This window comes from Glycine soja, chromosome 18 (assembly GCF_004193775.1).
Source record: "Glycine soja cultivar W05 chromosome 18, ASM419377v2, whole genome shotgun sequence".
Classification (NCBI taxonomy): Eukaryota; Viridiplantae; Streptophyta; class Magnoliopsida; order Fabales; family Fabaceae; genus Glycine; species Glycine soja.
The window spans coordinates 5382428-5406803 of record NC_041019.1 but is presented as its reverse complement, the minus strand read 5'-3'; the positions used below and the strand labels follow the sequence as shown (position 1 = coordinate 5406803).

At 33.2% G+C, this 24376-nt stretch overlaps 3 protein-coding genes across 3 annotated transcripts; 2 read left to right on the top strand and 1 right to left on the bottom strand.

Moving 5' to 3' along the window:
• Positions 1 to 529: 529 nt before the first annotated feature.
• LOC114396539 (pentatricopeptide repeat-containing protein At2g30100, chloroplastic-like) lies at positions 530 to 3835 on the top strand. Its single transcript, XM_028358570.1, has 2 exons — positions 530 to 1715; positions 2542 to 3835. The coding sequence occupies exons 1-2, from the start codon at positions 963 to 965 to the stop codon at positions 3313 to 3315; spliced, it is 1527 nt and encodes a 508-aa protein (XP_028214371.1). The 5' UTR covers positions 530 to 962; the 3' UTR covers positions 3316 to 3835.
• A 6112-nt stretch (positions 3836 to 9947) lies between these two features.
• LOC114395635 (ethylene-overproduction protein 1) lies at positions 9948 to 14566 on the top strand. Its single transcript, XM_028357464.1, has 4 exons — positions 9948 to 12795; positions 13005 to 13296; positions 13388 to 13697; positions 14034 to 14566. Exons 1-4 carry the CDS (start codon positions 10820 to 10822, stop codon positions 14252 to 14254), a joined length of 2799 nt encoding a protein of 932 aa, XP_028213265.1. The 5' UTR covers positions 9948 to 10819; the 3' UTR covers positions 14255 to 14566.
• A 286-nt stretch (positions 14567 to 14852) lies between these two features.
• On the bottom strand, positions 14853 to 23064 carry LOC114395636 (inactive receptor-like serine/threonine-protein kinase At2g40270). Its single transcript, XM_028357465.1, has 10 exons — positions 22836 to 23064; positions 22584 to 22725; positions 21269 to 21404; positions 18272 to 18343; positions 18040 to 18186; positions 17811 to 17951; positions 16814 to 17364; positions 16443 to 16633; positions 16231 to 16363; positions 14853 to 15789 (listed from the first exon to the last, which is right to left on the bottom strand). Exons 2-10 carry the CDS (start codon positions 22699 to 22701, stop codon positions 15179 to 15181), a joined length of 2100 nt encoding a protein of 699 aa, XP_028213266.1. The 5' UTR covers positions 22702 to 22725; positions 22836 to 23064; the 3' UTR covers positions 14853 to 15178.
• Between the last annotated feature and the right edge of the window lie 1312 nt (positions 23065 to 24376).

Here is a 24376-nt window from a genome sequence, read left to right as displayed (position 1 = left end):
ATATTAAAATTACACTAATAATAAAAAATAGGATAATTAATCTCTCACTTATACTAATTATTTTTAGTTAAATCTAATTAAGAAGATTAATAGATGAATTAACTACTGTAAGATCAACTTAGAAGTTAGAGCTCAATTAATGAATTAAATAAAAGTTTAAGCCATTAAGAGTGGTTAGATGCATTGTACAAATCTTTTTGTGTGTGTCAAGTATGGCAATAGCCCAACATATTGTAGTATTATACATTTATACTACTATTCTACCTAAAGGTGCCCGTCTTCCAAATGAGTTATATCAATAGACTATAATTCTTTTGGTCAATAATTCTACACTATCAACTAAGTTATAACTAATATAATCACACGTTATAATTACATTATAATATATAATAATAGTGCAAACCAAAATAACATATTAGTAATCAGTAACCACGTTATCCTAATCCTCTTTTATTAAAATTACACTATAATATGTCAGTGACTGTTCTGTTTTGTTTAGTTTCTTAGACTGAACGGTGGTGAGAACTGTGTCGTAGCGGTTGGTACACGTATTCTAACCCTTATAAACCTTAGCAAGCAAATTGCAACTTCTGCTGTCTCTGTCCTTTGTTTCGATGCCAAAACAGACCCTTGACAACCCCATTTTTTCTTCTTATTTTTTTTATCTATTTGTTTTTCAGTTAATCTCATTCTTTGAATTTTTATGGCAATAATATTGCCTTTCAGTTTTCTCTCTTGCCCCCGAAGTCACTGAAAATTCTTGGGAAAATCTCAAAATCAGGTTTTTCTCTCTTTTTTTTCTTCCCTTTTCTGTTTCTGGGGCTTAAATTTCACTTGAGAATTCATTGAACCCAGATACAGAAATTCAATCTTTTCCCTCTTCCCATTATTTTTCTGTGTACATAGACACTTATCTGTACCACTGAATTGAATTTCTAGAACGAGAGAGAGAGAGAGGGAAAATGGCCAGTGCACACGGTCTTGCTCCAATTTTCAAATTGGGTTTTGTGTTTTCTTCTGTTTCACCATCACAAAGGAAGAGGCACCCTTTAATGTTTCCTGCATCACACTGTGGATTTTCCCTCAAATTCTATGGTGGGCTATCTGCCAGATCCTGCAAGTTCAAAAACCCTTCCTTTGTCAGTGCAAAACACGGTTCATTAAGGGGTTTTAGGGCTCTGAAATCCGTTGAAATGGACCAATATGTGACCAGTAACGATGAAATGAGTGATGGATTCTTTGAGGCAATTGAGGAGCTTGAGAGGATGACAAGGGAGCCCTCTGATGTTCTTGAGGAGATGAATGACCGTTTGTCTGCAAGGGAACTGCAGCTTGTGTTGGTGTATTTCTCCCAGGATGGAAGGGACTCATGGTGTGCTTTGGAGGTGTTTGATTGGCTGAGGAAGGAGAATAGGGTTGACAAGGAGACCATGGAGCTCATGGTTGCCATCATGTGTGGTTGGGTGAAGAAGTTGATTCAGCAGCAGCATGGCGTGGGTGATGTGGTTGACTTGCTCGTGGACATGGATTGCGTGGGGTTGAGACCGGGTTTTAGCATGATTGAGAAGGTGATTTCCTTGTACTGGGAAATGGGGGAGAAGGAAGGGGCTGTCTTGTTTGTGGAAGAGGTTTTGAGGCGCGGAATCCCTTATGTTGAGGAGGACGAAGAAGGGCATAAAGGAGGGCCAACTGGGTATCTTGCTTGGAAGATGATGGTATGTAAGCATTTGATGTCTGATGTCTAGCTTTTTTTTACTTGGTTGGATAGTTAGCTCTCGTTTGAAACTTAAGAATTGATGGATGACTTAGTTGAATGAGGCATTGTGGGGGTTATTTGTCCTTTGGTTCCCTTAGATGTTTTGTTAATTGGAGCTTGGAATTTACATTTTTCTGGTTTGCATAACTTGGTTTGTGTTGGTGGTCTTGTCTGATATTGCTCCGGTTTTAGTCAATTGATGACATTGTTGCTGGTGGTTTGATTTATATAATTAGGTTGTTCTTTCAAGGAGGGGAAATGTGTCTCCTCCCACTTGTGTTTTTTATTTTTAATATCTAACTATGAGTGGAATGGAATGGAATGCGATGGAAAGGAAACCAAATAATCTTGGGTTACCATTCCCTCTCTTCCCCGTTCAAATGTAGAATGGAGCTCCTAAGTTATTATGAAAAGACCTTTTGGAAACTAGAAAAGCTTGTTTTTTATTGTTTGTTCAACTTCATTTTCAAATTTACTACCTTGTTCAACGTGTAAGTCGTATTTGTAGCAAGAGCACTCTGTGACTTGTTGCTGACTTTGTTTTTAGTATCTTAAGCCTATAATGTCCCATATGCATTTTTACCAGTTTTTCTTTCCTAGGGTCAAAGAAGGTTAGGGATTTATTTTTTCCTGATTACCTGTTCAATTATTTAGCCTGGTTTGTGGAACGATATGAAGATGACAAAATTGTATTGCCCCATTGTTATAACTCTTCTTGGATACTTGTTGCAGTTTCATTTCAGGACTATATCCAGAAGTGTTAATTTGAATGTTTTCTTTTGCAGGCTGAGGGTGACTATAGGAATGCAGTTAGATTAGTAATTCGTTTTAGAGAATCTGGCTTGAAGCCAGAGATCTACAGTTACCTTGTTGCAATGACTGCTGTGGTTAAGGAACTGAATGAATTTGCCAAAGCTCTACGCAAGTTGAAAGGCTTTACAAGGGCTGGTTTGGTAGCTGAGTTAGATCTAGAAGATGTTGAACTTACTGAGAAGTATCAATCTGATACACTAGCCGACGGGGTGCGCTTGTCCAATTGGGTGATTCAAGATGGCAGCCCATCACTTCATGGAATCGTTCACGAGAGGCTCCTTGCTATGTATATTTGTGCCGGTCATGGAATTGAGGCTGAGAGGCAGTTGTGGGAGATGAAGCTTGTGGGTAAGGAGGCTGATGGAGATCTCTATGACATTGTCCTTGCCATTTGTGCATCACAAAAGGAGTCCAATGCCACGGCAAGGCTGCTGACCCGGTTGGAGGTAGTGAGCTCACCACAGAAGAAGAAAAGTTTGTCGTGGTTGTTAAGAGGCTACATCAAAGGCGGCCATTTTAACGAGGCGGCAGAGACTATCATGAAAATGCTTGAATTGGGATTCTATCCAGAGTACTTGGACAGGGCAGCTGTATTACAAGGTTTGAGGAAAAGAATCCAGCAATATGGCAATCTAGATACTTATGTCAGGCTCTGTAAGTCCCTCTCTGATGCAAATTTGATTGGACCTTGTCTTGTACATTTGTATATAAGGAAATATAAGCTTTGGGTTGTGAAAATGCTCTAAGGCCTATGTATGGATTGATAGAAAGGAACAAAATAGTATGAAATGAAAGGGGATGATACATGGTTCCATTGTTTGGATTGCTTAAAATAGGATGAAATGGAATGGAACATTAAGGAATATACATTCCATTCCATTAAACACCCCTTTTTCTTCCCTTCAATTTGGTGAGTATAGGATGGAACCATCTATTCATTTCACTCTATTATGTTCCATCGCATTCCACAATCCAATACCATTAGATAGAAAACGAACCGGTACTGTGCCACGTTTACAACCTTTGGTTTTGGAGGCATATGTGTATATCGAGCACTGATTTTCTTGGTGCTTGCTTACGTATATAATTTTGTATAGTTTTAATGTTAAATGGACCAATACTAGTAGAAGAGCAATGTTGTAATGAATATGATGATTAGTATCTTCTCCCGAATGAGTTACTCGTGCATCAGGTGGATGGTGTCATGATATTTGAGAAGAGTGCTAGTAATACACTCTGTAATATAATTTTGTAAGTTTCAACAAATTTTCATTAATACTGTAATTGAAAATATGTTAGCAAGAGTGTTTTAGAAAATATTTTGCTAGCATTTCTCTATTTTTCATGCTTCAACTTGATGTTATGAAATAAGCATATACGTGTGTACTTTGATGTTATGAAATAGGTCTCTAGGTGCTATATATTTGAATGGCCGACCCTTCTATGAGCGAGACATGGTTTTATCTTGAGAAATGCTTAATGATGTTAAGAAATGATTATTTTTTAATAATAAACATTGGCCGATGATGAATCTGTGGTGTATTGTCTAAAACAAGTTTGCTTTTACTGGAGAGTGAGGAGACACATATGTACGTGTAATTCATTAAAAAATAAAAATTTATTTAAAATGTTATTTTCATTTCAAAGTTTGTTATTGATACCAGTGTCTTTTGTCTTTTGTTTTTTTTTTCTCCGAATATGCTTTGGGCTTTGTATGTATGTGCAAGGACTTTGCTATTCTCACAACGTTTGTTTCTAAGTTGACTTCCAACTTTTAATTTTTTTTTGACAAATATCTTTGACAAAAATATACTTTTGTTTTGTATCTTCATAAAATCTTATTAAGATAGACTGAAAATATAATTCTATTGTGCATCTTAGGAATGTCAAAACAAAATGAACTCAACTCATTTATCCATTTAAATGGGTTGAGTTGGGTTTCATGATTGAATCCATCAAGTCTCATAACTCAATCGAATGCAACCCACTAACTCGACAAGTCAATGACAGGCTGGATTGGATTGGGTAGGCAAATTGACCAAAGCAGGTTCCTTTTACAAACTTATTTCCAAAAGGGGTTTGTTTCGAAACTTTTTTCGGAGGGGATAAGTTTTTGGAGGGATTTCGCCAGTGGAGTTGTCGAGTTGGACACGTGGCAGCAGCTGGGAGAATTCGCCAGTGGAGATGGCGAGACACGGTCCACGTGGCAGGTTCCGCCATTCGTAATGGGGAAATGCTTTTTTTACGGAATTTTTTTTAACTTGAAACGGGTATAACTTTTGATAGGAATGTCCGTTTGAGACCCATAATATGTCAAAATTCCAGGGGATTCCTCATTCAATTTCGAGCATTTTAACATATTATGGGTCTCAAACGGACATTCCTATCAAAAGTTATACCCGTTTCAAGTTAAAAAAAAATTCCGTAAAAAAAGCATTTCCCCATTACGAATGGCGGAACCCGCCACGTGAACCGTTTCTCGCCATCTCCACTGGCGAGTTTCCTCAGCTGTTGCCACGTGTCCAACTCGCCAACTCCACTGACGAAATCCCTCCAAAAACTTATCCCTTCGGAAAAAGTTTTGAAACAGTCCCCTTTTAAAAATAAGTTTGTAAAAGGAACCTGCTTTGGTCAATTTGCCGAATTGGGTACTTGAGTTGACTCACCAGTTGGATTTTTTTATATACTTTTTGTAATTTTAAAATCATTTATCTAGCAGGTTAACTCATGAGCTATCATTTGCAACATATTTCTTTTAATCTTTCTATAAATTTTGACGAATCAATTCAACTTAATCTACATTTGAGCACAAATTAAGTTGGGTTGAAATCTTAAACTCAATGAAAAATAATCGACTTAAACATAACTCAATCCAACCCATTTTTAGTGAGTTAAGAGCAAATTGAATTGAGTTAACATGTTTGAGACCACTAGTGTGTATGGACAATATTTGTTGAATTGCACAATAAAAAAAATATTTTTAATGTGTATTTCCACCAAATTTTGTTAAGATGCACAATTTAAATACATTTCTGTTGTATATCTTGACAAGATTTTGTTGAAATATGCAAGGAAAATATAAATTTCTCATTTTTTTTATTTTTTACTTAAAAAAATTGAGCGTGAACTTAGATAAAAAAGGATGAGATTACCAAAGCCTTATAAGTAGTAGGCTCCTATTGTTTCCTGGTGCACCTCTTTTTTAGCTTTCAGAATGATCAAAATTATGTTCCAAAATGATTACAAATATTGACTTCCGAAATGGTCAATCTAAAAGGTAAAATAAATATTTCGAAAAAGATGCTAGAAGCAAGGAGATACATGAAGCAACAATCCAGGAGGACAATTGCATGTTCATGTTGTCTTTTGTCTTATCTTCTCTTTTGTTTTTTCCCAATGGCCTTTGGGGCTATTAGGCACCTGCTTGTCCAAGCAAGATGAGGATTTGTATTCTTAGTTTAATTTAATTTCAAGAACGTTGTAATTTTAATTCATTAAAAAATCAATAAAAATATTTTTAAAAACTTTTTTCATTTCAAAGTTTTTTTTTATCATTTTATTGATATAGAGTAGTCATCAATTTTATTAATAATTAATTTTTATCAAAAAATCTGACTAATAATTTTTTATGAGATTTTTTTTCTTCTTTTAATCACATTTTTTCTATCCACAATACTCACACATGATACATTAAGAAATCAAGTTAAGGATTACTCCAACCAATGACTTATTTTCCATTTCAAAGTTTGTTAGTCATATTCTGAACGGACTTCGAGGGTTTGATACATCATTTTCTCCAATTCTCCAATTAAACTTGTGGTAGCCTTATACATATTTAAGTGAATTACTTTTATAGTCATCTTAATTGAATCCCGATTACATTTGATCAGATATAGTATTTATTATTTTTTTTAACGATAAAATGTATGACTATCACATTGATTACTGTTTCCCAACTGAACAAGGAAAGGAGATTGTTTTGAGGAAAAAGAAACTCTTCTTGACCTTCTTGAAATTGAAGCATTCCTTTGGAAAGAAAGTCATGGTTTGATCTTCTTCATCACGGTGGTGCTACTACAACAATTAATTTTATAAAATATTTGTATGTGACACGTGACCTTTTTTATTTCATGCTCCTATCATTGTTTGTCTAGTTATGCTTTAAAAAATATGTGTTGCTCCATCAGTTGTGTTTATATTTTATGAAGAAAAAAGAAATAAAGCTAACTTGTTGCAACTTTCTAATAAAGCAATTTTTTAACTAGGCAATTTTAAGTTGCTTCAAAGTCCTGTTAACTCAGTTGTATCCTACTATTTGATTCCACACCTGACTTGCATTTAGTTTGACATTGATTTCTACCTTAACACTCCAGTTTCATTATTTCAATGACACCTCTTTCATTAATTAGCTGTTTACCTTATCCCACATACAATAGGCTAAAAAAAGAAGCGGCATATTTTTTAAGAAAAAAAAGAAAGGGACGAAAATAAATAGGAGACAAAACTTAAGATACAGTTCCTTAAATGTTTTAAGTGTTCTTCAATTAAAGTTAAAGTCAGTGTTGATTTTCAAGGTGTAATTTCAACATTCAAGAGTTTGCAACTTTCATGCTTCTCCCGCAAAGATATCCACCTTTTATTACCAATTATAAAAATATTATTTTCTCATCTTTCATAACTATATATAATATAAATCTAACGGTGAATATCTTTGTTGTAAAACTTCTGATTGAATAACTACAGATAAGTATTTAAAAATTTGAGTGATGATAAATAAGACTTCTATATATCAAATATTTTATTAATATTTATTATTTTTCTTTATTCCATTCTTCGAATCACATTAAATCACTTTTCATACTTATATTTTTTTAAAATTTTTTTCCTCTCTATTTCCGTGTCCAAAATTTATTTCCTTATATAATACAAGAGTACGATTTCTATCAAACTTTCTCACAAAAAATTAAAGATATGTTTGATTTAAATGAGAGAAATATTTTAAAAAAAAATTAAAATAGAATATAAAAAATGTAAATCTAACAAAACCAAATATAATTTTTTTTAGTATATTAATGTTTTTCCTTCAGGCCATTAGTACTCAGAGGCAAACATGACCACATGAGAGGTGTGATGAAATTAATGAATTGAAAGTTCATGTTCATACCAAGAAATATATTACGTGAGGATGCATCCACTTGTGTATCATCACGTGATCATGTACTACGGTGTTGATTTTCTTGGCAAGACAAGACATATATTACCGTTGGATACTCTTACAAAAGAAAAATAGTGATAATTTGGTAGTTATTACTCTTTAAAATTGGCAACCCTGTTCCTGTCCACTGCAGAGTTTGTCAGTTGCTGCCAAATAGCCATATGCTGCTAGCTTCAGCAACATTTACTTCATGCTACCACTATACATTTTTAGAAAATGTTAAACGTATACTTCATACACCTATAGTGAAAAAGAAAGAGATAAAAAAATAAAAGAAGAATTTTTATTTTTATAAATACAATAAATGATGTAATGAAAAATAAGATGGAAATAAAATATAAGAAAAAGCTCAATGATTGATAATATATAATAAGAGAAAGAAAAGGTTATATTAGGACATTCAATCATAATTTATCATGTATGATAAATTTATTAATTTTTAAAATATTTATCTTAAAGTCATTCTAACGATGATTTGTGATTAAATGATATTGTTTTATACCGTTACTCCATAGACATTAATTAAACTCATAATAATTCTATTTTTTATGCATTCCTTTCTATAATCTCTCCGTTTAGAATAAAATGAAACCATAAAAATAAAAATCCTTCTTGACTCAAGTATCGGTCTTCGATTAAAACGAGATTAGTTGCATAATAAAAAATAATTAATAAAATGAAAAGGATGGATCAAACTCACTCCAAATTTACTTTAGATAAAAAAATAATTTAAATACATAATCAGCCAAAAATATCCCTAGATGCATGCCTATAGCCTCTTTAATTCTGCTTTTATCTTCGTAATCTTAACAGATGATCTTAAATTTTACAAGCTGTGTCAAAAGCTAAGATACTCTCACTGGGAGCATTGACCAAGAGATGCTGCAAACAAAAAGACTTGAGTTCTGTGCCACAAAAAAATGTTGTGCCATACAGGAATTAGCAACTATCCAGATTTGCATAGATTCGAGGAACCATTTTCTTAAAGCCATTTGGGTCATTTTCAACAATTTGCTTTTAAGTTTTCCTTGTGGGACAGTACTAGAGAAGAACATGCTTCAGTTGTGTCACATGGTGTTTGTAGTGATGTGTGATCATTTTTATTGTCATTTTGTTCTCTTGAGATGAGTATATTTATTCCCCTTTTGCTTTTGTTCCTTACATGAACTCCAACTTGTGTTGACGTGCAGATATTATTCTTTTGTACATGCATCATATGCATGCATCCAATTATTGCTGGAATCTCTATGCGGAAGAGCCATCATACATAATTGTTTGAAGTTATAAAATAAATAAATAAATTTTGCAAAGAGGTGTTGCTAAATCTACCATCTTCCTGACCCATCAAGAATTAGAAGCCCGAAGACTAGCATCATTGGTTTATATGTTCAGATTTGATGTTTTTTGCCACTTTATGTAGGCGTGACCAATCATATCCTCGCAAATTCATGTGCCGTGGAGATGTAGTGGATCATTTTTAATTATTTCATACATGATATTATATGTTATACATCGTAATTAGATCACATGTTGTACAAAGAATATATAATAGAATATTGAGGCCCCAAAAGGAAATGTTGTTCCTTAATCACCTTATGCCTTTTACTCCTCTAGAAAAAACAAATAAAGAGCCACACATGAATTGGACATTCAACCAATATAATCAAAATAATCTATAGTACTGTTGATCGTCATTAGATTAGAAAATACATAGTAATTAGTAAATCGACTTTGTTGGAGAAAAGAGTAAACATAAGATAAGTTTCAAATTCTTATAATAACTTATTATTAATAGAGGAAAGATGAAATGATATTGGTATAACTTTAATAATTATTATATTATTTTATAATTTTTAATTGAATAATATTTTTTTAAAATTTATTATTGGATTAGAAGTTACTTTGATAATTATTATTATATTGTTATTATTGTCTTTTGGAGAGGAGAATATTTTAAAATGTGAATATACAATATGTTTGGTGTTGATAAGACCACCTAACATAAAAATAATAATTGGATTGGTTACACAACTCACTCCACCTTATGCACTTTGCTTGACATGCAATTCCATCTCAATCCGAATATTTGAATAATAATTAAATTAAGCCAAAGGTTCTTAGCTAATAAAGAAGAATTCGTTCATTATTAAGGTACGTTTAACTTAGGTGGTGGAACAATTAAATAATCTGTGACTCTGTGTCCTACTTTTTTAATACAACAAAAAGAAAATGATCATGGAACCAGTTGACCAGACTGGCATGCTTGTGTCCCAAATTGGAGTGGTTCTTCTGAAGGATCTGTAATTGTATGCTCCTCTTTCTCTTTTTCGATCCCTTGTGAGGTCACAAGTGGAGTCAGTTAATGGCACAGGTTGAGCATAGCATAGCAGCTTCACCTGATCACACCAAGAAATTTAACTGCTAGTTGCTAACTTTGGTTTATTTACGCCACAAACACACCAACCCTTTTCATTCATTCAGTTTGTGTTGATGTGTAGAGTCCTATTCTTTGATTCTAAAATCACGCATTATCCGAAGCTTGAATTTTCCACTCAGTTTTAGCAAAAAAAGAAGATGCCAATAGTCAGTTTAGGCCATTGGCGGACCTATATATATAATTCAGAGTGTGCAAATTTTTGTGTTTTGCCCCCTCTAGTTTATTATATTTGAACCCACTATTCTCCATTTTCTCACTTTCCCATAACACTAGCAACAAGTAAGCTTTTTTGCCTCCACTAATTCAGGATCCTGCATCTGCCACTGGTCTTCATCATCATCCATCCACCATCAACAAGAACAATTCCTTTTTTTTCTTCAATCCTAAAACTGTATACCCCACCCCAACCTATAAGGCTACACACTCACCTCTCTCTCTCTCTCTCTCTCTCTATATATATATATATATGTTGCAGCAAGTACAAAATAACAAAATGAAGTTCCTTCACTCAAAGGTTCACACCCCATGTTTATGTTTATTCAAAGTTCAGCACTTACGCAGAAGGGGTTGAAATCAAAGTACGCATAAGTGATCAGAGATGCGTGGTTTGAAGCTAACTGAACGTTTCAAGAGCACTCAAGTTCATGCTCTCAGTTCTTCTTCATCAGAAACAAATGGTGGCAATAGCAGCAAAGCCTCAGTGGCTGCTGCCACCAAACCTCACAACTACCTTAAGAGAAACAAAACCATGTTACCATCATGGTCAAAAACCAAATCCAGAACTACCAACAACAACTCAACCTCATCACTAGCAAACCTTGCCCTTCTTCGCCTACCTTCGACCGACACCATTGAACCATCCATAGAACCTCACCTTAAGCCCATCAACCTTGTAGAGACCTTATCAGAACTCTATCATCGCATGGAGTGTTGTACACAGTCCAACAAAGCCTTAATGTGTGCGGAACAGTACTCTCTCTTGCGTGGCCTTGGTGATCAGAAAATACTCAGAAGATGTCTCAGGACAGCATGTCAAAATGCTGAGGATGTGCTCTCCAAGGTTGTGTTGTCTGCGTGGTTGAGGTTTGAGAGGAGGGATGATGAGCTAGTTGGTGTGTGTTCAATGGATTGTGCTGGTTATGTTGTTGAGTGTCCAAAGAAGAATTTGGAACATGGGTTTAGTCCTTGTTCAGTTAATGATCACTGCCAGTGTCAGAAAGAGCCAAATCAGGAAACCTGCACTGATAGTGTGTGTTTGCCAGACGAGGAAAGTGATGTTTTGTTCTGTGTTGGAAGTGAAGAAATCAGTTGTGTTAGGTGCAGGATAGCTGCACTTTCAGACCCTTTTAATGCTATGCTCTATGGTGGCTTTGCTGAGTCCAAAACGAACAAGATCGATTTCTCAGGAAACGGGATATGTCCAAAGGGGATGAGGGCAGTGGAGTTTTACAGCAGGACTAAGAGATTGGACCTCTTCTGTCCAATGACTGTTTTGGAGCTGCTGTCCTTTGCCAATAGGTTTTGTTGTGTGGAGATGAGGTCTGCCTGTGATGCACATTTGGCTTCAATTGTTGTGAATGTTGAAGATGCATTGGTGCTTATTGAGTATGGATTGGAAGAGAGAGCCACCCTTCTTGTAGGGGCTTGCTTACAAGTGTTGCTTAGGGAGCTTCCAAATTCTCTATATAATCCAAAGGTGGCAAAAATATTCTGTAGTTTTGAGGCAAAGGAAAGGTTGGCCAATGTGGGGTGTGCTTCTTTCTTATTGTACTACTTCCTGAGTCAGGTGGCAATGGAGGAAAGCATGGTATCTAAAACCACAATGATGTTGCTGGAGAGAATGGGGGAGTGTGCTGCAGAAAGATGGCAGAAGGCACTAGCATTCCACCAATTGGGGTGTGTGCTTCTTGAAAGGAATGAATACAAAGAAGCTCAACATTGTTTTGAGGCAGCAGTTGAGGAGGGTCATGTTTATTCTTTGGCTGGTGTGGCCAGAACTAAGTACAAGCAGGGTCAACCATATTCAGCCTATAAGTTAATTAGTTCTCTCATATTTGAGTATAAACCAGCAGGGTGGATGTATCAGGAGCGTGCACTGTATAACATGGGAAAGGAAAAGAGTTTTGATTTAGATGTTGCAACTGAATTGGATCCCTCTCTTTCATTTCCATATAAGTATAGAGCACTAGCAAAGGTGGAAGAGAAGAAGATAAAGGAAGGAATTATAGAGTTAGATAGGTTTATTGGATTCAAACTCTCCCCTGATTGCCTAGAATTGAGAGCTTGGTTGTATGTTGCACTTGAGGACTATGACAGTGCAATGAGAGATATTCGGGCGCTGCTGACCATAGAACCGAATTACATAACTTCACATGGGAAGATCAAAGGGGAATACTTGCTCCAACTTCTAAACCGTGGAGTTCAGCAGAAGTGTCAGGCTGATTGCTGGATGCAGTTGTACCAACAATGGTCTTGTGTAGATGATATTGGTTCTTTGGCTATTATACATCAAATGCTAGAGAATGAGCCTGGAAAGAGTGTGCTAGAGTTTCGTCAGTCTCTCCTCCTATTGAGGTTAGTATATGTGTAACTGAACTACAAATATCTCCTCTTTAACTTTCAATTCTCACTGTGTTTATTGTCACATTGTCAAGGATCCTTAGGACTTGAGCCTGAATGTTTGACAATGACTAGCTTATTACATTTACAATGTAGCAATTTTCTGTATTCAAATTTAGTTCTGTTTTACAATGTCAAGAAACTCACATTTGTGAAATTTACAGATTAAACTGTCAAAAGGCTGCAATGCGCAGTTTACGATTGGCCAGAAACCATTCTAGCTCAATGCAAGAGAGGCTAGTTTATGAAGGATGGATCCTATATGACACTGGATATCGCAAAGAAGCATTGGCAAGGGCTGACATATCCATTGCAAAGCATAGATCATTTGAAGCTTTTTTTCTAAAAGCATATGTGTTGGCAGATACAACTCTGGATCCTGAATCTTCTTCCTACGTTATTCAGCTTCTAAAAGAAGCACTTAAATGTCCTTCAGATGGTCTTCGCAAAGGACAAGTCTGTGTGATCTCTGATACTATAACTATTGCTAGTGAATTAAGTGTTTTGCAGTTATTTGAATGTCTTATACTCGTGCAATATTTTGCAGGCATTGAATAACTTAGGGAGTATTTATGTGGATTGTGGTAAGCTTGAGCTTGCAAAAGAATGCTACAAGAATGCTCTTGCAATTAGGCACACAAGAGCTCATCAAGGTGTGGCACGCATTTATCATCAGAAAAATCAAAGAAAAGCTGCATATGATGAGATGACCAAGCTAATTGAGAAGGCAGAGAGCAATGCCTCAGCATATGAGAAAAGATCAGAATACTGTGACCGTGAGATGGCAAAGGCTGATCTTGATGTTGTAACTCAACTTGATCCTTTAAGGACCTACCCATATAGATACAGGGCAGCAGGTACTTTCCCTTGTTGCTCACTCTCCTATCTGCCATTTGAGTTTATTAATTAACCATGTTCAATTTAACCATCTGTAGTTAGATTACTACTTAACAAGTTTGGCATCAGCATTGAAATTAATTAAATAGTATGCGGGATCTGAATTCCTAAAGGACAGCTATTTATTTTATCTATTGTCCTTTCTTTGGTGTTTCAAAATCTATTACAAAGTTTCAATTAGTAATTTTAAGCGTCTTTGTATTTACCAACTAGTAAATATAGTAGGTAGAAATTTCAGTTTCTTCCATTTCTACCATTTTCCAACCTCATTTTTCAAACCTTAAATGTATGACCAGTGATGATGGATGAGCAAAAAGAAACTGAAGCAGTAGAAGAACTCACTAAGGCCATAAAGTTCAAGCCTGACCTGCAAATGCTTCATCTACGAGCAGCATTTTATGAATCAATGGGGGACCTATCATCTGCTCTTCAAGATTGTCAGGCGGCTCTTTGCTTAGACCCAAACCATGCAGGCACACTTGATGTATATCGAAGGATACAAAGATTGAACTTTTAATCTTAAAGTATATCTGCATTAGAAAGATAAAATGTGGAGATCTTGGTTGGACAATGGGGAGTTCCCAAATGACTTTTTTTACCTCAGAAATTTCATGACGATCATCTAAGAACAAAGGTAGAATGGGATGATTCAGGTGTAAAGCATAAGAATTTCAGACTTGTAGCTCTCCATCGGTTTGATATGTATTCTCGTGAGCCATATTTATAGAATTTGTCTCACATTATTTAAACATCCTCTTGTACAGTTAGTGTTATAAAGAGATTCATACAACTTGTTTCCTACAATATAGAAATCATTTTCCTGCTTTTATTTGACAAATAAGGAAGAAAGCATAAACAATCACTTTTTCCTTCTTTGAAAGTAGTAGACCTTGCAACTAGAAATTCACATGTCCGTTTTAGAAAGAATATGACATACCAAATGGGTGAGTGTAGACTAAAGATTCCACTGAAACCATCTTCTCGGTTTGTTGCTGTTCTTGGTCCGTAGTATTTAGACCTTAGTACATCTAGTACATTAAAAAATACCCTATGGAAAAGATGAGAGGATATTTTAGAGAAAAAGAACTCCTTGATGTCTTCTATTTGTCTTCATATAAAAAAAAAGTGTGACTTGTTTCTTTCTCATCACAAAACTAACATAAAAGAACCATTTCTCATTCCCCTTGCCTTTTCCACACTCAAAAAAAGTAATATTCATTTATAAAAGCACAAAAACAAATTCATTCCTCAACTATTTACAAAATTAAATTGCTCTACTAAGACAAAAGCTGTTTCTTCCATCCACCCACTTCAGTTAGCTTCAAAACAAGAAGAATCTAAAACATAACTAAGAAAACAAAATTAAAAAAATGGCATCAAACTCCAAATTCAGAGTAGCTGCTCAGATTATTATCCCAAAAGATATATTTTTCATTTGGAGTCATGGTTTAACGTCTAAACTTAAGTCACTGGACATAATTTCTATTTCTGCCCACCAAAGAGGAGATGCTTTCGGAGTTGCTCCGTCCGGCCCCATGGCGGTGATTTCCTTCAACTTAGCAGTAACCTCTCTCATAGTTGGCCTTTTTTCTGGATCTGGATGCACACAGCTTTTGATCACTTCTTCCCATTTTTCAATTTCATTTGCTTGCAAAGAGTTCAGGCTTGTGTCCACCAAGTCTCTCAATGGTTGCCCCTTCATATATTCCTCCGCCCAATCTTCAAATAAGCCATTCTCCACGGCAAAGGGAATTCTTCCAGTAATTAATTCGAACAATAGTACTCCAAAGCTGTAAACATTGGCCTTTATATATGCTGAAGGAGTTTCCAACAGCTGTGGGGCTTCAGAACCCTTCTTTGTGGAGACTATATCAGTCCAGAAACTAAGGTCTGATAATTTAGCTGCGTAATCTTCAGTCAGGTATATAGAGGAAGATAGTATGTTTCTGTAGGCAATGGGTGGTGTCAGCTGATGCAAGTGCTCCAGACAGTAGGCTATTCCCATAGCTATCCTCATTCTCATTCCCCAGTCTAGTTGTTCTGCTTCTCTAACTGCAAGACGTACATGAATGTTGTCAACACAAAACACTAATTGCCAAGAAAGATTTTCAATTATGTTTCTACAACACTCTCTTGTGATGAAATTTCTCCTCTTTGCTTATTCAAGCAATGGTTGTTATCATATTTTGAAACTGCTAGAACCATTCATTTAAAGGTGTAGTAAAACGAAGGCACGATAATAGTTTTGAATATGAGAATTGAGAAGTATAAACAATGCTTGATATCATATTTTGAAACTGCTAAAACCATTCATTTAGAGATGTAAAATGAAGGCACAATAATAGTTTTGAATATTAGAATTGAGAAGTATACACAAAAAAGTAATGAGAATTCAGAAGTATACACCAAAAAGGCTGCATGTTAGGTTGCAATGATTCTTAAAACACATTCTTGTAATGTAATCATGCAAGTTTTGAATGTAACAGTACTCACTGTGTAGATGCTCAAATAGGGTTCCATTTGGAGCATACTCAAAAACCATCATCCTTGTGAATGGCTTATTCTCTTCACAATATCCAATAAGATTTACAAAATTCTTGTGGTTCACTCTTGACAACATCTCTATCTGGAATCATGAAAAGGAAAAAGCTCAGAACTAAAATAAAAAAACTGTGGTGCATTTTCTACATTCGTTGTCTGCATACCTTCTTCCGAAACTGAGTTTCCATGTTTTTGGACCAGTTTTGGGATGAAGTCACTGCAGAGGATGCTACACCGATCTCAACTCCGCTGGAGAGAGTCCCCTTATAAATAGTCCCCTCAGGAAGTGAGCCAATAATGTTGCTGAAATCTTCACAAGCTACTTCAAGTTCTGTTCGTTTCAGACTCGGAACACCTAAATCATACATGTTCGATGAGTATGCCAATTTCAAACAAAGAACCACTTGTTAAAGATGGAAAGACTTGAACATAAACATTATTCTAGTTAGTTAATAATTAATATGCATTTTGCAGTTTGAAATCTATAGCTGAGCATGCCAATGATGTAAACAAAGTAAATATGAGCACCAATTACCTGATACAAATGCCTTCTGCAGCTGGCCACTCAGCCCTGTGGTCCAAGGTTTTACAGTTACAACCTTGTTACTTCTGAAGCAAACAAAAGCAATGGCTGAAACCAAAATCAAGAAGGAGAATCCCCCAACTGTGGACCAAATAATCGCGGTATGTTGCTTTGGATTTGAACTGTTTGCATTCCCTTGGTTTGAAGATGAAGCAGGAGAAGGCATTGAAACCCAATTGGACTGTGGTGGTGTGGACACAACCATAGGTGGATTTGCTGGAGGTGACAAGTCTGGAGTTGGTGCTACCTCAGGTGAAGGTGAGGGTGAGAGAGTGAAAAAGAAATTGGAGAGAGATGGGGATGGTGAAGGGGAAACTTCAGGAGATGATATTGGTGAATCTGAGGGACTCTCTGATGGTGAGAAAGGCTCAGAAAATGGTGATAGTGTAGAGGGAAAAGGTGATGGTGAAAGAGTTTCTGTGTCATCATCACCCCTCTTTTCACCATTTGCTTCTTGGAGAAGTGCCCTTCTGGATGCTATATCCCCATGTGTGCCAATGTGCCTGTCACAAGCAGGCAAATTTAAACATAATCTGATGTATCATGCACCCCATAGTTAATAAAGACACTTGAGCATCACTATTCTGGACTTACAAGAAAAGAAAAAAATCATATATAAAATTATTGCTGTGGATAGAAGCTATGTAAAGCAAAAGAAAAATTTAATTCAATCACTGACATAGGACATCTCAAACGTAAAGTTTGCAGAATTAGATATTGCATGCGGTTCAATAATAACCCAATAACCGGTAGACTAATAGACCTAACAAGGATCATTATGATAAACTCTGATACTATATTAGAATTTCAATTTGAGTCTTTTTTAACCCCAAAAGTTATATTATATATTGAAAGTTGTCTTCTACTTATATAATACTATTTTAGTCATAATCGTTAGTAGACCTGGAATCTCCATTATCTTTTGATAGCTGAATGATTGTTTGCTTACCAGTTATTAGTTATCCTAACACATGCTTCTCTAGTGGTGGCACCAGTTAGTTGTTCTTCAGCTACATGCAATTCAGAAAATGTCTTGAGCTCATACACTTCTGGAGTTAAGCTGGCAAGATGGTCATTGTTGTCCAATAAACTGCAATACAAATTTGACAATTAATCAACAAAAGTTCAGAAAACAAATAAATATAAAATATATTTTTTGCATGAAAGTTTGAACTTACAGGGTAGTCAGGGATGGATAGGTTGCAAGGTCATGAAATGGAAATTGTCCACTAAAGTTGTTATATCCTAAGTCAAGAACTTCCAGGTCCTCTAATTGTAGTATTTCCTTAGGGATGTCTCCGTAGAAATAATTGTTGCGCAAAATGCTGCAGAATGATTACAAAGATTGTTGAAAATTTCCTAATAATTTGTCATGGCTCATAATCAATGATGGCATGTACAAGTTCTTACATTGATTTAATGTGAACCAGCTTCCCAATTTCAAGTGCTAGTGTTCCGTGAAGACATAGATCTTTCAAGTTCCTGCGAGAAGAACAACTCTTAATTCATGTGCATGTTTGTATATTGACTAAACAATTTTCATTGAAAACTTCTGGCAATTAATTAACAACGTAGTCCGTTGACATTTTTAACAAACTATCATTTGCCAATAAAAAAAAAGTACTCCATTGGCAAGATATTATGTTAGCATAGTTCATTCAATTTTCCAAAAGTAGACTTACAGATATTAGAAGCAAAACAAGTACAGTTTTGAAACATGGAACAAATTTATAATTACAAACAAAAATGAAATAAATAAATCTTTGAAGGATCTATAATAGTTGGATAAATATTCAAATTCGTCCATGAAATTCTATTTTGCTAACATATGAGTTCTTAAAAGATGAAAAATTATTTTTTTGTCCCTAAATATTTAAAAATGTCTACACCCACCGTTACTTTGGTCCGTGAAGTCTAATATGTTGCAAAAATGACATTTTGTAAATTGTCACACTAGAGTTGCATTGTCGCTAGAGTCATAGATCCAAATTCCACACACGTTTTCTCACCAATCTCAAATCTATGAAAAAAAATTCAGATCTAGAATCACGGAAGCATCAACGAACCCAAAACCCAACAAAGGCTGACACCAGAAGCAACATGTTGAAGTCTACATCGACAATGCCCCTAACCTCAAGATCTCACATTCAGGGACAAAAAAATAGTTTTTCATTTTTCAAGAACTTATATGTTAGCAAATTACACAATTTGGGTATTTATCCATGATTATTTTTTGAACTTTGGTGGGCAATTTTTTCATGCACCTCTGGACTTGCTTCTTGCACCCTAATCTAGAATGTAAAAATTTACACTCTGGATTAGCCATTTCAGAATCTAAAAATTTACATTCCGAATTACATTTCAGAAAGGATAATCCATATTATAAAATTACATTTCAGTTTAGGCTTTTCAGAAGATTAAAAAGGTGCAGAAAGTAAAATCTGGAGGTGCATGAAGCAATTGCCACTCTGGCGTATGTACCCTGCAAAAACATGGGCTATATATTTCTGGGCCTTTGGCCCCATTCTTCTTTTAAAATTAAAAGATAAAATCGTAGGCTATATATTTCAGTTGTGAACTGAATATTACTTAAATTGCATTGCCAACACCACCATGCAACATGTTATACGGGGTAATTCGGCTTTGCATGCAAGTCTTGTCAATAAAAATTTCAAATATAATTAATCAGAGCCGAATTTGACTGGTTAGCCCAGCTAATAATTCGAATTTTTTTAAGTTTAATATGTTTCTTTTTTCTATCCTATTCTCTATTTTTAATCCAATTGTCTAACGAGTTTTTATATTATTATAATTTTTTTAATTTTTATTTTACCCTTTATTTATCTTACCCAAATAAATGCAATGGTCTTGTCATGAATATGCACCCTGTATCCCGAAAAATGTAACAAATCAAATATTTTTGACTTTTTTTTTTTTTGAGCGGGGATGTTGTATATATTTGAAAATAAAAGCAACACTAAATTTTAGATTAACATAACCAATAATATCCTTGACTGGAACACCAACAAAGAAAATATTCCATGAACATTTAAAAGAGGATTATAAAAAATTGTCTCCTCGATCTAATTATAGAATATATTTTTAAGAGGTGTATTTAAGAAAAAAGAAAATAGAAGTAGAAGATAGAGATAATTATATACCATCTTTTCATATTTTATTATATTCAAACAATAAATTTTTGCCAATAAAAAAATGCTACCAAATATACATATATAAAACTTTGTCAGTCATACACATATAGTGTAACTTTTTTTTGGTACATATCATCTTTATATATTTTATTATATTCGAATAATATAGAGAATTTTTCCAATAACAAAATGCTACCAAATATACATATATACAATTTATGTCAGTCATACACAGTGTAATTTGCAAAGATAAAGACACATACAATATTAAAACCCGGCCAAAACAAAAGTTCTTTCAAACCCATTATTGGACCCACAGAATTGGAGGATTTGCACTGCATCAGTATCCACAAAACCAAAGTTATGTGTGAGAGCTCATGCTTCTAGCTTGTTTAAAAGTCCTTAAAATAAGTTGATACTTTTTTGTTTTCTTTTTGTGTAAAATAAGTTGATATATAAACACTAAGAATAATGCTAAATTAACCATGGTGAGACATGAGCCTTTTGAAATACTCTAAACTTTAAAACACATGGCATGGAAAAACAAAAGTAGACAATTGTAGGTTGGTTGTCATAAAAGATTTAAATCAACTTCATCTTTTTGTCATGATTTTTCTATAAAAAAATTTGAATAAATAGAGTATATGTATCTATAATGTTATTCAACCTCAAATTATGATAATTTATTACTTTTTATTATAGTTGCTTTAAAAGTCATATATATAAATTATGATTTCTTATTAGTTGCCGGTATAATTTTTTTATATAGACATCTCATAAAAATTAAACTCAAAATTCTATCTCGTTGAATTTAAAAACTTGATAGCTGAAATATACATTTTTTTTTCATCAGTAGGAATACAGAAGACAAACAGATTTCATGTCGTAAGAGATACTAAGAGCATCAGCCAAGATACACAGAATTTAAAATAAGTTCATGATCTTAACAAAAAAAATTAAAAAACAAACAATTACAGCACTTCTCTAAACCTTAAGTTGAACTAAGGACAATAATTAAAACCCTTAAATGTTTTTAATTTTATTTTCCAATTAACATTAGAGTTTTATTAAGTTATCAAAATAAAACTTTAATTTGAATAGAGACAGATAACAAAAGCACCTAAAAAAAAGTGTGACTAAGATCTGTCCTTGAATCTTGTAGATGAATAAAGAGTTTGGAAGCGGTGAAAAGCAAAATGATATGAAGAGAATTAATAAGGTGAAAAAAGAAGAAGAAAAGTAAGAGGTTGCTTACAAGGATACAACATTGCCGTGGGAGCACTCTACTCCAAACCAGGAACAGGGATCAATCTCTCCTTTGCTATTCCAACTTGATAAAGCACCCAATGGATCTCTCACCACCCTCTCCCTCATCTTTTGTAGAGCCAACCCTGTAATTCCCAAACCACAACCACACTTTAATTATGAATTTACTTTTCCTCAATTTCATCAATAGCAGAAAACTTAAAAGCCGTTTACGTAGTTGCTATCTAACCCAAATTTAAAGTTTATAGTTATGTACTACCAATGTTTTTATTAATAAATATTAGTTGTTAGTATTGTTAATTTTTTTATTAGTGGGAATTTGAATCAGTAACTTTTCTCATGTTTATTTTTCTCTTCATCACTAATATTACATCTTATATGTATTATGTAATATGTAATGTAATTAAACTAATTAAAAATCATATCACATATAATTTTTAAGATAATTATGATAAAAGTTAATAAATTTTTCTATAAATAATATATCTCATTTCTTTAACCCTCTATCTAACACTTCTAATTTATCTCTACTATTTTCTTATCACATTATATTGTCCATTATTCATATAATTTTCTTTCTTACTAGATGTTAAATAATGTTAAGGGTGTACAAAAATCATTTTTGTTTTCTAATTGATTAATAATGTAAAAAGTTATGTATAGATTATTTACTTTTAACTTACACTGATCTTTAATATAAATCTTTATGATTTAAATTATCAAAATAAATTTTACTTTTAACAAAAAAAGATATAATAAACTGCTTATCTAATTTCTATCATCATCTAAAACCAATTTCATGAATGTAGGAAAGAATTTCAAAAAAACCAAACACTTGTAACAACCAACAACATTAATTATCAGAATTAATTAAACTTTTGGTCCTTAAATATTTTTAAAATTTAATTTTTGATCTTTAAACTTTTGTAGACTGATCAATTTTTTATTCTTAAATTTTTGTTTGACTAATTAAGGTCCTTAAATTTAAAAAAAATTTAATTTTTAGTTTCTAAATAAAAGTTTTAATATATTATTTTTATTTATTTAATAAAATTTCAAGGATAAAAATTAAATTTTTAAAAAATTTAGGAACTAAAAATATTAATGAAAAAAAATTGAGTGACATTGATCAATTAAACAGAAGAATAGGAACTAAAAATCTTAATGATAAAAAATTAAGAAATCTTAATACAACAAACAAAAATTTAGGAACTAAATTAAAATCAAATTTTAAAAAAGTTCAAGAGTAAAAATTTTGTTAACCCTTAATATTAATGATCATTCAGATTCAGATTTAGGGTCACCTTCGTTGTTGAGAGTCGAACACCAAATAGGTTCCAAGATGAACAGGAATAGAGACACAACAGCCACAAACACGCGGAAGAGCTTCAACCAGGTGATGAATCTCCACCGTTCTTCCATGGTGAGACGATATAACAAGAACTTCTGAAACAACATATATGATCTTTTAAGTCTACTTATATATATAAAAGGATATATATAGGGAGAGAAAGAGAGTGGTGGAGAACAAAATGATTGAAGAAGATGAAACTCACCGTCACCGACACAAAATGCGTTTTGATGATGAAAAATGGAGGAAATGGGGAGTGTTTGAGGGAAAAGAGACAAAGTCCGATAAAAAGGCTTCTTCCCTTTTTTTCTTTTGAGTTAATTAGCGTTTTGCTTTTCGCGGCGAACAAGTAGTGTGTGACGGCACGGTGGATTTGTTCACCGTTTCAGAGTTGGATTATGTCATGTATGGAGGAGTTGGAGTTGGACAAGTCCTAAACGCATCTATTCTATTTATACAAGTAATAATAGGCTAATAGCCACCTTTGTCCTCACCTCGTATACACACTAACGTGTTACTAGCATATTTAATGTTTTTAACCAGTCCAATGTGCCTTGACATACATTAAAATTATTTAATAGAAAAAATTATGTTTAATTTTTATCGTAAACAAAATATTTATGGAACAACAACAGTTACATATTACTTGTAAGATTAGTCTCTAACACTGAACCTTAAGATAAAGCAAGAAAAGTAATAAATACAATAAGTAATACTCCATATAATATATATAAAAAAAATAACAAATGCTAAGAAAGCTAGATTGCTCACTTTATTGCTGGAAGAGTCAACCTAATTGAAATCAAAAGATTTTAAGCGACTTAGTTTATTAACTACAAAACAGGTACAAGTTTGATTTCCAGCCATGCATTTTACTTCTTTTTTTTCATTTTTTCTTTCTTTTGTTATTTATAATACGAGTCTCCCCTAAAAAAAAAATTTATATATATATATATATATATATATATATATATATATATTCAAACTTATACTACATAAGGCATCTTATAATTGCATTTTAAATGAGTATTTTTGTTATAATTTATGACACTTTTACCAAAATTTTCTTAAGAAAATATTCTATTTCAAATAATTTATTATATATAATTTGTTCTCAATTGATAATTAAGTTTTGTAAAATTATTTATTAAATAAAATTATTATTTAAAATATAAAATTAGAAAACCTCATACAAGGAAAAAATTATGAAAAAGTCAATGAATTTTTTAATGACAAATTATTAGTATACTAGTATTTATTTTATAATTTAAAAAGTTAAGAATTATTTATATGTTAAGGTTTGGTTATAATTAAAAAATTATAATTTATCTCTTATATTACACTAATATAAATATTAATTTTTATATTAAAATGAAACAAATTATATTCTTAAACTAAGTTTTTTAACACCAGGATTCACCTTTTCTTTTATCATCAGTAAATATTAGTTTATTAATTTTATTAAAAATATTCAAAAGAGATATTTAAATTCATGATCTATCTTTTCCTTCTTCACCCTTAAGCTCACATTCTCATCATACGCCAGCATTATATATGGGTGAATTTGTTTAAATTTTAAAAAAATAATTTTATAATAAGCATTTTTTATATAAGTATTTTTATTTTTAAGAAGTAGATAGAATTTACTACTTAAAATAAACAAAAAAAATTATTATTTTTTAAGTAGAAATCATTTAAATAAACATTAAAATATAGAAAATTAATTATTTTATTAAAATAAATTAT